At 36.7% G+C, this 14,495-nt stretch overlaps 2 protein-coding genes and 1 non-coding gene across 11 annotated transcripts; 2 read left to right on the forward strand and 1 right to left on the reverse strand.

The window, feature by feature from the left end:
* The first annotated feature begins 2,678 nt into the window (after window positions 1-2,678).
* On the forward strand, window positions 2,679-9,221 carry LOC130995584 (ATP-dependent DNA helicase Q-like 5). The gene is made up of 18 exons (XM_057920930.1): window positions 2,679-3,928; window positions 4,025-4,078; window positions 4,239-4,351; window positions 4,502-4,714; window positions 4,810-4,888; window positions 5,045-5,098; window positions 5,209-5,283; window positions 5,388-5,441; window positions 5,816-5,860; window positions 5,970-6,064; window positions 6,156-6,285; window positions 6,547-6,645; window positions 6,852-6,907; window positions 6,998-7,100; window positions 7,797-7,925; window positions 8,319-8,488; window positions 8,571-8,595; window positions 8,661-9,221. The coding sequence occupies exons 1-18, from the start codon at window positions 2,795-2,797 to the stop codon at window positions 8,862-8,864; spliced, it is 2,832 nt and encodes a 943-aa protein (XP_057776913.1). The 5' UTR covers window positions 2,679-2,794; the 3' UTR covers window positions 8,865-9,221.
* Window positions 9,222-9,566: 345 nt separating this feature from the next.
* LOC130995585 (uncharacterized) lies at window positions 9,567-12,927 on the reverse strand. 9 transcript variants are annotated; one of them, XM_057920937.1, is made up of 6 exons: window positions 12,709-12,926; window positions 12,141-12,189; window positions 11,602-11,666; window positions 10,599-11,157; window positions 10,293-10,518; window positions 9,567-10,191 (listed from the first exon to the last, which is right to left on the reverse strand). In XM_057920937.1, the coding sequence occupies exons 4-6, from the start codon at window positions 11,121-11,123 to the stop codon at window positions 9,734-9,736; spliced, it is 1,209 nt and encodes a 402-aa protein (XP_057776920.1). In that variant the 5' UTR covers window positions 11,124-11,157; window positions 11,602-11,666; window positions 12,141-12,189; window positions 12,709-12,926; the 3' UTR covers window positions 9,567-9,733. The 9 variants fall into 9 exon arrangements, with proteins under 9 accessions (XP_057776920.1, XP_057776915.1, XP_057776923.1 ...); XM_057920932.1 differs by lacking the exon at window positions 12,141-12,189 and having other exon boundaries at window positions 11,577-11,672; window positions 12,709-12,927; XM_057920940.1 differs by lacking the exon at window positions 12,141-12,189 and having other exon boundaries at window positions 10,599-11,019.
* Window positions 12,928-13,740: 813 nt separating this feature from the next.
* Window positions 13,741-13,870, forward strand: LOC130996375 (U11 spliceosomal RNA). The gene has a single exon (XR_009092557.1). It is a non-coding gene; the product is annotated as a U11 spliceosomal RNA (small nuclear RNA).
* Window positions 13,871-14,495: the final 625 nt, after the last annotated feature.

Consider the following 14,495-nt stretch of genomic DNA (forward strand, 5'->3'; position numbering starts at 1 on the left):
TAATGAGCCGAACAAACCCGGCCAGTCCAGCCCGACAAACCTCGGACCAACTTGGATCATTAACAGGTTGGCCCAATTACTTAAGAAAACTTGTCGTCTAGCCCAATAAGTGAAATTATACTTATCACAGGATCAACCTGGACCAACCCAGGTCGACTATCCACCTTAGGTCCAAATTGTCTAAACAGTCGGGCTGCATTCTGCCTAAGCCCACCAAGCTAGCGTGCCGGCTTGGCACAATCCTAAAAAGCCCAACTAATCAAACGGACTGGTCCGTCTAGCCCGAAAAGCTACGGATCGACTTAAATCCACAACCAAGCTGGATATATCGCATGCGGCCCAAGGGTTATAGCCGACCTGGATTGACGAAGTTATAAGACGTAGCCGTCAAAACCCTAGATAACGTCTCCCAGCCGTCAAACCCTAAAAAGAGGTCTTCCACCAAACCGACACAGTCAGAGGGGAATCTTCGTGATCCCGTCCAAATCGCAACAACCGGAAGGATTAGGGTTTTGACGGAGCCAGACTGTAAAAACCCTAGCGGCTGGATGCCTCCTATATAAACATCCAGACTGGATCATAAAAGGACACGAAATCCTACTTGCTCTCTACTATTTGAATTCTCTCTACTCCGCCGTCTAGCCAACTTGGCCTATCTCCGCCTCCCATATTCCATTTTCACAACACTGTCACCGTTTCCACCCTCCGACGCCGCTTACAGTCTGGAGTAACCGCACACTCCAGCCTGCCTTTCTCTCTATTTCAATTCGTTTATCATTCTATTTGGCTATTCCGATACTGACTTGAGCGTCGGAGGCTCTACGGTCGACACCCCCACCCGGTGCTCAACCTAGGACTCTTACGTGTTCTTGTGTTGACAGGTTGCTAGTGCCCAATTCATCCGGACGTGTAGACGTCAACTTCAATTGTAGATTTTAGCCTCTACATCCACCACCTCAACAATTCAGCTACAATCGAAAATCAGTTCCATCACCTCAACAATTCATCAAAAATCGAAAATCACTATATCACCTCAACAATTCAGCAAAAATCGAAAATATATATATATACATACCGCTCGGTGGCGACAACAATAGAAAGCGCGCCCCGAATTCTTTGTTGTTTTTGAAGTTTCCACCATTGCCACTAGTTTACACATACAAATAATGAAATCAGAGGGAGAACCAAAAGAGAAGGAGGAAGAATACATCTTGTAGATTGAAGAAGAAGGAAACGAGAAAGAAGAAGAACAAGAGGGACAATGTTTTTTTTTTATATGGACGCTGATTTTAATTTAGGAACTAGGGTTTTAATGTTTACACTGAACGCAACGTTTCATTTATTGGAATGGCGTGTGCCGGCGAGCCACATCAACGCCACGTCGATTCTGATTTGAGGGAAAAAAATATTGTGGGGAAATTGAACAAATGTCAAAGTATTTGATAAAAAAAATGATTTTTTTTAAAGATCGTGGGAAAAATGAATTTTCGGGCAAAGTTCGTGATATTATATGCAATTAACCTATTTGAAATCAATTTTAAATTGATTGGAAATTTTTTTAGTATTAAGGTTTATTTATTTGTAAATTAAATTTTTTCTTGTTTTTAATCTTCTTAATATTTTTTTTTATATAAAATTATGAAATTCAACTAGCTATAAAATATTTAATATGCATAGCAAATTAAAGATCACAATAAAAGCCTTAATTTGATATATTTTATATAAGTATTTGATTTAAAATATAAAATTATACTCCCTCCGTCCATGAAAGAACTTCTTGTCCATGAAAGAACTTCCTAGGAGGGAGTGACACAGGTTTTAAGAAAAAATATTGTTGAGTGTATTGAGAGTGGATAAAAGGTACTTGAGTGTATTGGGAGTGGTGAAAATGTGTTATAATTAATATTTGGAGTTGTGAAAAGTGAAAAATTTGAGGATTATAAGTGGTTGGGTATAGTCCAAAAATAGGTAGGAAGTTCTTTTGTGGACGTCCCAAAAAGGAAAGATAAAAAGTTCTTTCGTGGACGGAGGGAGTATTTATTTAAAAATTAAAAATTTTAAAAAATTATCTCTCCTCTCACAATTTTTTTTGAATAAATATGTTTTTCAATGCTAGTATTTTGCAACTTATAGCGTACACAACAACATTGCGATTTTGGAAGCAATTAACCAAGAAAGTAGTACTCTTAAGAAGCCGTGTTTTTCAATTATTTATGAGTTAAATTAGTTATAAATCCATACAATAATCAAATGATTTTTCTCATACATTATAAAATTGGTGTCAAAATACATATACTTTGAATTTTTTTGGAATTTTCATAAATTTCAAGTTCCCCAAATCAAAGCTGCATGACAAAACCAAAATTGATGCGGAATGATGTTGTTTTGAATTTTTTTTTTTCAAAAAATTGAAAATAAAAAGAAATCCAGTATGCCGCATTATCATCGACGCCTTCAGATCGTCTTGCGGCTTCTGATTGTGGACCATTTGAATTATTTTTATTTTTTAATTTTAAAAAAAATCAAAATGATGCTATTTTGATAGATAAACTTGTCATATTAATTTTAATTTTGCCACGTCAACTTTAATTTGACGAAATTTAAAATTTGTGGGAAATTTCAAAAAATTTAAAGTATATGTATTTTGGCATGAATTTGGGAAAAAACGAATTTGATTATAATTATGGATTATGGATTTTGAGTAAAAAAGTTTAAACGACATTGACAAAAAGTGCAGAAAAACAGCGTCTTACAAAATCGGCGGGAAAATCATCTTAGCACACTTGACTATCCCATGGAGTACGATTCAGGCTCCGACGGCTCTCACATCTCCGCCACACCGCCTAATTCTCCGCCACCTGCGCCGGCCCCTACGCCATCAGAGGCTCGCCGCGCCGCTCTTCTCTCCTCCTCCAAATCAAGAACCAAAACCTCAATCTCCACCTCAATCACTGCAAGAACAATTCTGCAGCCCGTAATCTCCAAGAAAAAATCAAACCCACTTCCAAAGACGGCCCCAGTCCCAGTCCCGGATCCTCCCCGATCCAACCCACCAATTACTTCTCCTCTCTCCAATTTGCCTTTCCAAATTAAGAAAGGCAACCTACAAAATGGCAAGGGTGCTTCCGATGGACTTCTTCATGGAGGCCACTGTGCTTCCAAGTTTGCATCTTTCTTGCAAGCTCAGGATAAGAATCTCAAATTTGAGCCCGACAATCCAATTGAGATGAAAACTAGGACTTCGGTTGAAAGTGCTGCTCCGGAAGAAGCACTAAAAAACGATGTCGTTGGTGAGGGCTTGGTTATGAAAAGAACACGAAAAAACCTTGGTGTGATTGGAGGTAGTAATTCTGATATGGTTATAGATAAAAAGGTCAAATGTGGTAGTGAAGGGAATTTTGTGAAGCTCAATATCAACGGCTATGGCAGGAAAAAGTTCAAGTTCAAGAATAAGAGGACTGGTTTTAGTTCTTCTTCTTCCAATAGGTATCGGAGAAATTTTAGACGAAGCAAGGGAGGTGAGAGGGGTGGAGGAGGAGAAGAAAATTGTGTTTTTGATGAAGAGGGATTGGTGGTGGATATTGGAATGGGGCAGAAAACATCGAATGTTGATGCTGGATCAATTGAAGAGGCTGTGATGAGGGTGAGAGACGAGGCATCAGATGAAAATTTGCTGAAGTTGTTGAAGCTGACGCACGGTTATGACTCTTTTAGGGATGGCCAGTTAGAAGCTATAAAGATGGTGCTTTCCGGGAAGTCCACTATGCTGGTCTTGCCGACTGGCGCAGGCAAGTCCTTATGTTACCAGTTACCGGCATTGGTGTTGCCAGGGATCACACTTGTGGTTAGCCCTTTAGTTGCTTTGATGATAGATCAGCTCAAGCATCTGCCTCCAGTGATTCGAGGCGGCCTTTTGTGCAGCAGTCAGGTTGGTTACGTCTCTTTATTATAACTATTTGAGTTGCATTTGCATTACCAGTTAATTGGTTTTTGATTGACTCTGTCTATCTTGGCGGTTGTTTAGACAGCGGAAGAGGCGTCAGAAACACTCCGGTTGCTGCAAGAAGGATCTATTAAGGTTCTTTTATGTCCTTAGTTATATTTGGAATTAATTTGCATAACTGAACATTTGCAACCAAAAGTCAATTCTATAATCTTGTGGTAAACATTTTGTCAAAAAACGTTGAATCATATTTCAACAAGATGATACTTTCTATTCCTTTTTATTAATGTTGCAGGTCCTTTTTGTTTCGCCAGAAAGGTTTTTGAATGGAGAATTTATTTCCATCTTTTATGGCTCTTCAGTGTTATCTACCGTTGTTGTTGATGAGGCCCATTGTGTTTCAGAGTGGTGAGTGCTTGTTCACGTATCTTCTCCTTTGCGTTTCAGATTTTACCTTTTCTGATCTTGTTTAGTGCTCTTCTCTAACTCCTTGCTAACCTTATTTTTCCTTATAAAGCTTTTGGTAGAATACTTCAAATACTTGAGATATTTTGGCAGGTCACACAATTTTCGACCTTCATATATGAGGCTTAGAGCCTCTTTGCTGCGTGGTAAGCTTAATGCTGGATGCATTCTTGCAATGACTGCAACAGCAACAAACAAAACCTTGTGTGACGTGATGCATGCTTTAGAAATTCCTCCTACTAACCTTATCCAGTCAACCAAGTTGAGGGAAAATTTGCACCTGTCAGTTTCTAAAAGTGGGAATAGGTCTGTGCATACACGCTCTAGCTAATCCAATGCCTGATTCTGGAAGCTTCACGTTATCTTTGAATTAATATCTACGTAATCCAACCACTTTGCAGGATGAAAGATTTGATGGCACTGCTCAAATCTTCTCCTTTTTCAAATATTAAAAGCATCATTGTTTACTGCAAATTCCAGGTATACTTTTCCTACATCATGTTATGTATAACCATGACTTTACAGTTTCAATACTTCAATTGACAATTGAGTTAACTCCAGTAGATATCTGTTACTATTTTTTATTGTACTTGTTGACCTTCATATAACTTCTTTCTTTCAATTTTTTGTCTGTAGTCTGAAACTGATATGATAAGCAAGTATCTTTGTGATAACAATATCTCTGCGAAGGTTAGTGTTTTATTTGTAGGCTTCATTTGGTTGAAAGATCAAGATGCTTCTGGACATTGTTCTTTACTTGCATATTTTTGTTCAAATGACATTATTTTTATTATTTTCAGAGTTACCATAGTGGTATTCCTGCAAAAGATAGGAGTCGTGTACAGGATTTGTTCTGTTCGAACAAGATTAGAGTGGTAAGATATTTGTTACTATCTTAGTCCTTGAATGTGTTTATTGTTTAAAATGTTTTATACGAACTGTTTAGGTCTATTGACTTGTATTTTTCTGTTAATGGAAGGTTGTTGCAACTGTAGCATTTGGGATGGGACTTGATAAAAGTGATGTTGGAGCTGTAAGAGAATGTTCTGTCCTTATTTTTTCCATATATTTGCATCTACTTCATGTACAAGTCATGCCCGTTGTGAAATTGAATAATTGTTATCTTTATGGTCATTCTGGTTTTAGTATCACAAAGATCTGTGTTACAAATCTCTGGTCAATACCATCACATTTAACTCTTTCAATTAATGAACAACTTGAAAAATAGAGTGCAGCTTGAGAATTTGTTTTGCAATAAAATGAGAATTCTCCATTGTATATAGGTGAAAGCTTCACTTCAATGATCTGTAGTGACTGATGCGTGGATGCAAATAGTTCCTCAGGACATATTTGACATTATAGCCACACTTATGATTATTGTTACTAACTCTCTATTTCCTACATCAGGTGATTCATTATAGTTTACCAGAAAGCTTGGAAGAGTATGTTCAGGTAAATCATATTCATTCACATTGTATATCATGTAAGCACTGATAGTCTTCCCCAACTAGTTCAGTTGAAACATGAATTTGATGTCAAGTAAAACACATAATCTCTTTAGGAAATTGGTCGTGCTGGGCGTGATGGTAGATTGTCTTATTGCCACCTTCTTTTTGATGATGTCACATATATTAAGCTTCGCAGTTTGATGTACAGGTAATTGACTAAACCATTTTGAGGTCAGTTCCTCCCTTTTCTATTGTTTCTTGTTCGGATTTGCTAACATATATATTTTTACTTTACTCAGTGATGGTGTAGATGAATATACTATCAACAAGTTACTCTGTCAAATTTTCACAAGTGACAGATCTTCAGTTGAAGAAATTTGTTCGATAGTCAAAGAATCAGCATCTCGTAAATTTGACATGAAAGAAGAGGTCCTTCATATAGCTGCTTTTGCTACAAGTTTATGTATTCTTTCTTTTAGAAATCAGATTCTTCCTTTCCAAACATTGTCTACGCTACTGAGTATTGAAATCGAAGCTACTTTTCCAGATAATTGGAAATAATTTATGGCTTTAGTGAATTAAATTGTTTTTGCTAATATGTGATAAGTTCTAGTGATTTGAAAACTGGTCTACCACTCTTATTTGGCTCAATCTTGGGATGATTATCATTAATTTTTCCCTTGTTTGCAGGTAATTCTAACCATTCTGACGCAGTTGGAGTTGGGTGAAGTGCGTTATGTAAAATTGCTTCCGCAGATAAATGTAACATGTGTCTTAAATTTCCACCAGGTTTGTAGCCTAACCTCTTAAGTCTTATCTGCAATTTTAGTTTCTATGTAATTATCCCTGTCTGTTGTTATCTCTTCTTGATAGAATCTCATGTACAAATTTATCTACATCCCAGCTGTTCACTTCATCAAATGCATACATCTTTTATCTGCCTATCTTTACTCTAGTTTCTTCTAGCTTGAATCTTGATTCTTCTTCTATTGCAGACTTCACCACCAGTACTTGCAGCTAGAGATGTTGCAGTTGCTGCAATTTTAAAAAAGTGAGAGCTATTATATGGCTTAAACTGACAACTGGAGCAATTATGCTCTCCAAGTTCTTTTCACTTATTTATATGTACCTTATCACACAGGTCTGAGATGAAAGATGGGCAGTATGTGTTTCATATTCCTTCCGTTGCAAATAGCATTAGAATGCAAGCTTTTGAGCTGTTAAATCACTTGCAGAGTCTAAAGGTTTGTATTATTTAATTCGTACATATTCTTATAAGTTTCAGTTATTAATGGTCGATTGGGGTGATGAGGATCTGCTTCATCCTCACTTCTTGCAAAAATGTTTATTACTCTGGAACATTCTCATACTGCAACCTTCATTTGGTGTCGAATTTTTGTTCTATTGTTGTAAAGATCCGAGTGAAGGTAAAGTTGTCTTGAAGAAGCATACCTATCGGTGGCATAACTCTCCTGTTCTCTAAATTGCAGCAAATTAATCCTTAAATCTTTCACTACCAGTTCATAGCTCACGGGAAAAAAAAAACATAAAGTTCAGTATCTTTTTCAAGCATCCATGGAAAGTGTTTGCATATACCATCAGAAATGGTGGCTAAGGACAGATTTCATATCACTACTTTTAACTGAGAGGGTTCTTCTGAGCGGGTAAAGAAGTCTTCTAGGAATCGATCCTAGTTTTAGGTATCCTAAGAGGAATAGGAATGACATGTTAGTACTCATTGTTAGACATGCTGGATGGTTGGTTCATTATGATCAAATTTCAGTTTATACAGTAAGAGTAGTTGACGCACGCTGGTATAGGAACAAATATATTCACTTGCTTTGGCATGAGTTGTTTCTGTGCAGATGGGATCGTGTTGTACATTTTTCTGAATGTGCTTGTAGACTTACTATAGATAGGGTTTCCTGTTTCTTGACCAGATGAAGAGGGAAATAACATATGAATTGAAGGATCAAGCATTTTGTTATACAATTTTGGAGGTACCAAATGATATTTGTTCTTTGGCAGCTCAACTAACTAAGTGGCTTGGGGAGGTTGAATCCTGTAAGGTGATTGGCCTTTACTTTTTTATGTTATTAGTTGGTTTCTTGTTTTCTTGTTGCTATTACTTTCTATTTATTTTTCATTAACTGGTTTATCAAAATGGAAATATGCATGTCGTTTACCTACTGTGTAAATTTTGAAATGTTGCTTTGAATTGAATTTTCTCATATAATTTGTCTTAACCGGCAGATAAAATCACAAGTTTCCTTTTCCGTGTTAATAATTAATCAAAGAATCCCAAGATCCTTATTTGTTTTATCTAGGTGTTTAGTGCTTCTTTGAATATACTGAGATCTTTGTACCAATGTTTTGGTGAGAAAATATGTTTGTGATTGTTTTCGTTTTGGTCCAACGCTTGCTAGTGTTGTAAATTGCAACCCAATTGTGACATGACATAGGTACGGAAGTTAGACGTGGTGTTTAATGCTTCAGTGTATGCCGCAAAAGCTTGTGACAAAGCACTGGGTTGCCACAATGACGAACATACACCTTGTTTGCAAAGGAAGATTCAAGAGTACTTCAATGGGGAGTGTGATGCAGATATGCATATTCAGATGGATCAAAACAGGTTTGAGGATTTTATGCGACATTAAGAGCCCTGCTCCATTCTAATACCAATAAACTCATATGAAAATGCTTTTGTTTTGCAGTCCATTTTTGCGAGCAGATACAAAGGTAAAATTCCGAACTTGGTGGAAAAGAAGATTATTAGGTAATATTAATCTTTGATTCTGCATTAGGTTTTTCTCCAAAGCAACGCACAGGCGAAATTCACACCCAGAGCGATTGCAAGGATATTTCATGGACTTGGCAGTCCAGCCTTTCCTTGTGCTACTTGGTCAAGAACTCATTTCTGGGGACGATATGCAAACGTGGAGTTCAGGGCAATAATGGAGGCAGCCAAGGAAGAGCTCATAAATTTTGTCGGGAAGAACGTCACCTAAACCACAAACAAGGGATCATCTTCCATCAGCTCCCTTTCCATCACATCCTCTGTTGCTGAAGCTGTGAATCGTGAGCAATGTGGCGCACTCGGCTTGATGTAAATATGAGGTTGAGCAGAGCAGAGGATGACTACTTTTCTTCCACCATTCCTCTCTGTGAAGAAAGATACCAATCTCATGTGAAGGTAGGTTGAGTTATGCTGCAGCTTTTGCAACTGGATCCTATCATTCTTCAATTTTCTTTACTGTAATGTTTATGCTTCTAAATTCTACATGTGTACACGTTAGATTTTACTTTGGCCAAATAATTATTATAATCGTCGAAATAATTATACTGTTGAGTATACTATTGTGGAATTTATTATGCAGTTAATTCAATAAAGTGATAAACGAAATTTTTTACTCAATAATTGGCATTCACTTTTATATACACAATTCAATTGCTTGAAATGATTTTAAAAAAAATGAAAATGACAAAGATATATACAACTTTTGACAGCATTAATACAGTTCTGCTACTGTCAAAAGATTGCCTTAAATCAACTAAAACCTATGGACTCAAACAGGAAGCTTTGAAAATAAATAATGCAATTGGAAACCCACACAAATATTTCAGTCTAAATTCAAAAGGACAATACTCTGCAGCATTAAATCAAGGTAGGATACAGAACAGTAAACAAGGCCAACATATCAATCACATAATTGCAGCCACCAAAAAAATGAGACTTTTTTTTTGCATAAGATAGAATCCACCTAAACACATGTTCGCAAAAGATAATCCACTTGCTCACTTATAACAACAAAAGACAGAGATTGATTGTGCAGAAACTAAACACAATATAATATGATTAATTTCTCCTTAAAGTTGATCAAGATTCAGTCCACATTGCTTGAGCCATTGCATCTCTAGTTTGATTCCATTCGGGAGACGTTTCAGTAGCATCAACAAAACCATCCTCCTCTTCGTCACCATGTTCTTCATAGACATTTACAGTAGGGAGTTCGTCAATTAGCTCTTCAATTGGATCATGAACCATTTCTGAACGAATGAAATTATGCAGTAGAAAACAAGACATGATCAGCCTATTATGAACTTTGACAGGATAAGACGGCGCATTCCTAAGTATTCCCCATCGCATCTTCATGATTTCGAGTGCACGCTCAATAACATTTCTCGCTTTAGTGTGCCTCATATTGAACATTTCCTGCGCGTTTTGAGGCCTCTCACATTCTGGACCCCACTCCTTCATGTGATACCTAACACCTTCGTATGGAGACAAAAAACCTTCGCTATTTGTGTAATCGTTATCACACAAATAGTAATTTCCTAAAGAATAGCAAACACAGGCACAACATAATTACTAGAGCTTATGTCGTCCACAAACCACAACAAAGATGCGTTATTTTGTAATTTACATAAGTGTGTACCTCTTGGAACTTTCAGTCCGTGCACTCTGTTCACTGCATCTCTTAAAACCCGAGAATCAGCAGCTGATCCCTCCCATCCAGATAGGACGTAAACAAACTTCATATTTTGGTCACATACAGCCAGTGTATTCATGCAAATCTCACCCTTTCGTGTCCTATACCTCGGCTTGTCTATGTTTGGCACCACAACATTAATGTATATGCCATCTAACGCTCCTAAGCAGCCCTACACACAAGAAGAAAGAGATTATTTAGCATATACTTTCGTGAAGATAACTTGCAAATAAAAATAATACAACGAGATACCTTAAACCACTTCCAGTTTGGGTCATTGCTATCCTCTGCTACAGGCTCTGGTTTGGCCAAGAATATTCCATGTAATTTTAAAATACCTCTTAAAACAACATGGAGATAGTGGGATACTGTTTGGCCTGACCTCCAAAAGTTAGAACTAACTATTCTATTCTTTTGGTGATGGGCCAAAGTAGTTACAAACATTGCCACTTGCTCTTCTACACTAACATATTTTCCATCAGTCAAACCCCCTAATTGTCGCAATAAAAGACATAATCTACCGAAAGTGTTACGATCCATGCGAAGATTTTCAATGCAATCAATATCAGTAACTCCTACCATTCTGTTCAAGCGCTTAACTTGGTCAGGGATTCTTTGAATCATAGAATATGTCTCAACTTCATCAGTACGCTTCCTCTTTCTTTTGTCCATCCTAGTTATAAGATCCATTACACATATGAGTTCCATCAAATACACATGCATTATCTCCTCTATCAGTAACACAATTTGTGCAGGTTCAATAGGATTGTGCATCATTGTTTACTGTAGGGGTGGACTGATGCACAAATTTCTGCATAAAATAAAAGTAAAACAATAGACTCTTAGCTATCAAGCAATGTCAATAACGGCAGAGATTTCGTATTCAAGCTACATCTCATCCTATCGGTATTATTTCGACAAAGATTGCATAGCAGATTATACTGTTACTGGCTTCTACATTGACAAAGTCAAAATCCAAATTATATGCATCTCCATTCATCGAAACATAAACCAACGATTTCGGCAATCAACACATCAACAATATTTCAAAATATTGGAATACTTAAAAGTTGCATTCATGCCATTGCATTCCTAGTAACACAATTACATAGTTTTCAACTCATTATTATCCATTTTTGATGAACAACAAGCAGTATATTTCTCTCCCAAAAATGCTCATGAAACTTGACACATAAATAATAATCCAAAAATATAAAAATTTGGGCATACCCCAATTCCTCTGCTAAATCGGTACCTTAATCTCCTTGGCAATTATCTCGAACTAATACTGATTATTATCTTCTTTTGTCTTGTGTTCAGCTTCTCCTTAACAAAGATTCAAAAGAAAGATATTGAGTAAAAGCAATACAATTTAATACATCGTTGTGTTATTGAATAAAAGCTCAGCAGAATTCCTAGCAATACATTCTGAGTAGACAAAAGGAAAATATATGGAAATGGAAGTCAAAAATAGTACGAAAATATGCTCAGAAAGTTGTCATTGATTTATTCATCTCCAGCCAACAATAAGTAACGAAGGTTATTCAAAATATTTATAAGGGCGGAATATGAGGCAAACAAGATGCAAAGGAATATATCTGATCAATCCCGCAGAAGATAAATCTCCAAATCTGACCCTGTTTTCTATGTTGAAATAAAGGTAAATAGTTTTGTGTTTACTTGCAAATGTTGGTTCATAGAATCACATATTTCGACATTTTCAGACACATTTCTATGTTAAATAATTGCAAAGTCGCTTGATAGAATCACATATGTGACCATTGTGAGTTAAACCTGTATATTAGGATTTTGTGACCGCGAGTCCACCGTTGGAAGTTCACCACTACAAACAAAATAGCAGACAAAGTTTTCTTATGAAAAAATTGGATAAAACTAGTACTCGGTTTAAGGTTATTTTCTTCGTCCACTGTTTGAAGTTCAGCACTACAAACAAAATAGTAGACAAAGTTTTGTTATGAAAAAATTGGATAAATCTAGTATTCAGTTTAAGGTTATCTTCCTCAAGGGACATATGTTGCTGATAGTATTTGTATTATAACAACATGAAGAAGTGCCCCTAGTAATACAAGAAACAAAATTTCGTTCACAATCAACAAATAGCTCAAATCATGCTATAATCGACGCAAACCAACATATAATCGAAGGTAATATTCAGGAAAATGTGTTAATGTTGATGAACAGAAACAGAAAAACCAAACTCACATCCGGAGACCGATGGCGCAAATTCAGGAAAAGGTAAAATAAGGAAGTCAAATCAACATATAATCGACGTAAAATTTTGTTCACAAGAAGATCGAGAACGAAGGAAACAGAAAAAAAAAAAAAACAAATGTTGTGTTACCTGCTGAATTTTTTATTTCATCGCATAGCTATAGCACTTGCAGATCGAAAACAGCATTGTTTGACTGTAGAAAAGAGGGCATCGTTCAAGGGTGTGCTAGGGCTAAATTGAGAATGGAAGTTTTATTGGAGGATACAGCCTAGTGAAATTGGACCGGGCCATAAATTAGTGAAGGGCTTGCAGGTTAGAATAAGGGATACCAAACAACCAGGGGGCTTAGCCCACTGGCCACCGGGTCCTCACTTAAGTGAAGTGACCCGGGTTCGATCCCTCTTGGGAACGAATTGGTGATTGGAGATATAAGGTGGAGTTTGGTGAATGGAGAGATAAGGTGGTTCTTGGAGTGGATGGGGAACTAACTACTAACATCTAACATGACTTTGACCGATCAAAAAAAAAAAAAAGAATAAGGGATACCAAACAGTAGACTACTAAACTAGGCTACCAAACAGCATGCAATTTCCGTCCAAATTCAGGGAAGCGTGTTCTTGGCTGAAATAGAGAAGAAAAGGGGTAGTAATTGAAGCCCAGAAAAAGAATATTGGGATAGTAAATAAGAAAGAGCGAGAAATGGTGAGGGGTGATTTGGGGGATCAAGAATCGACGGCAGCGGCGGCAAGAGCGAGAATATGGGAGGTTTTCACAAATGATGTCTGCCTTTGTTGGTTTCGGCAAGGCGACAGTATCTGTAACACTTATTCCTCATTAGAATTGCTCCAGTATCAGAGATCCCACCATACTAGGACAAGTATTAGCCTGCTGCATATGTTGTTGCTTTGTCTTGCCACATTATGCATACTTTTAAGTGGAAGTTGAAATTCCTTGCTAGTTGATAGGATTCTTCGATTGGAGATATAATAACAAGGAACTCAATCTCTCATCCCGTGCAGCAGAGCAGCGTGGATTTCGATTTATCGATATGATGATAGCCCGCCAATTACAAATTATTCCCAATCCCACATCGAACTCAGCAAACAAGGCATGAATTGGAACAACACTATAAATATAAAGGTTGGATTTGTTGTAAAATTTTAAAAGGGTCGGTTGGCTAAATATGCCACGCTAGCCCTAGTTTGGCTAGTGCTGTATGGAAATCAAGACATATGGCCGACAAAATTTTTAAAAACTTTTAAAGGGTTGGCTCCTTGGCCGACCCTCCGATCTGTAGTCGTTATGTTTCTCATTTATTTCATCAAATGCAAAAACCTCTTGCAGACTTCACCACCAGCTAGAGATGTTGCAATTTATGCTCTCGAACCAACTTCTTTTCACTTAGTTAGAGCTTCCACAGACGGGCGGAAAAAAAAAACAAACTTGCAGAGGATAAATGAGGGGAAGCGACTGGGTGGGGTGGGTAGGGTTTCAAATTTGTTTTTTATTTATTTATTTAAATTTTTGTTCTTTTTTCTTTTAAAATCCTAGTATTTTTTAAACTTTTTTTAATTTTCACCTAATTTTAAATTTTAAAATCCTATATTTTATTTTAAGTTAATATAATATCGATTTTTTTAATTTTTAAAATCCTATATTTTCTTTATGTAATTTTTTTTATTATTTTTATTGTAATGTTTGAATTTTATTTTTAATGAAAATTTAAAATTCTAAAATAGAAGTATAGAATTGGGGATTTGTGGAAATGAAAATTTAAGCACCAACTTAAGCACCAAGAGCTATAGAGGATTGGTGCTTAGGTGGGGACACCATTTAAGCACCTTTGGGCTGTGGACGCTCTTATCACACAGGTCTGAGATGAAAGATTGAGAGTATGTGTTTCACATTCCTTCCGT

This window comes from Salvia miltiorrhiza, chromosome 7 (assembly GCF_028751815.1).
Source record: "Salvia miltiorrhiza cultivar Shanhuang (shh) chromosome 7, IMPLAD_Smil_shh, whole genome shotgun sequence".
NCBI lineage: Eukaryota > Viridiplantae > Streptophyta > Magnoliopsida > Lamiales > Lamiaceae > Salvia > Salvia miltiorrhiza.

Coding starts and splice junctions, on each gene's coding strand:
- LOC130995584 (XM_057920930.1), top strand. CDS start 2,795: ATGGAGTACGATTCAGGCTCCGACGGCTCTCACATCTCCGCCACACCG. Junction 4,889..5,044: donor TTGTTTACTGCAAATTCCAG/GTATACTTTTCC, acceptor TTTTGTCTGTAG/TCTGAAACTGATATGATAAG. Junction 5,442..5,815: donor ATAAAAGTGATGTTGGAGCT/GTAAGAGAATGT, acceptor TTCCTACATCAG/GTGATTCATTATAGTTTACC.
- LOC130995585 (XM_057920932.1), bottom strand. CDS start 11,123: ATGATGCACAATCCTATTGAACCTGCACAAATTGTGTTACTGATAGAG. Junction 10,519..10,598: donor CAAACTGGAAGTGGTTTAAG/GTATCTCGTTGT, acceptor TCTTGTGTGTAG/GGCTGCTTAGGAGCGTTAGA. Junction 10,192..10,292: donor CGGACTGAAAGTTCCAAGAG/GTACACACTTAT, acceptor GCTATTCTTTAG/GAAATTACTATTTGTGTGAT.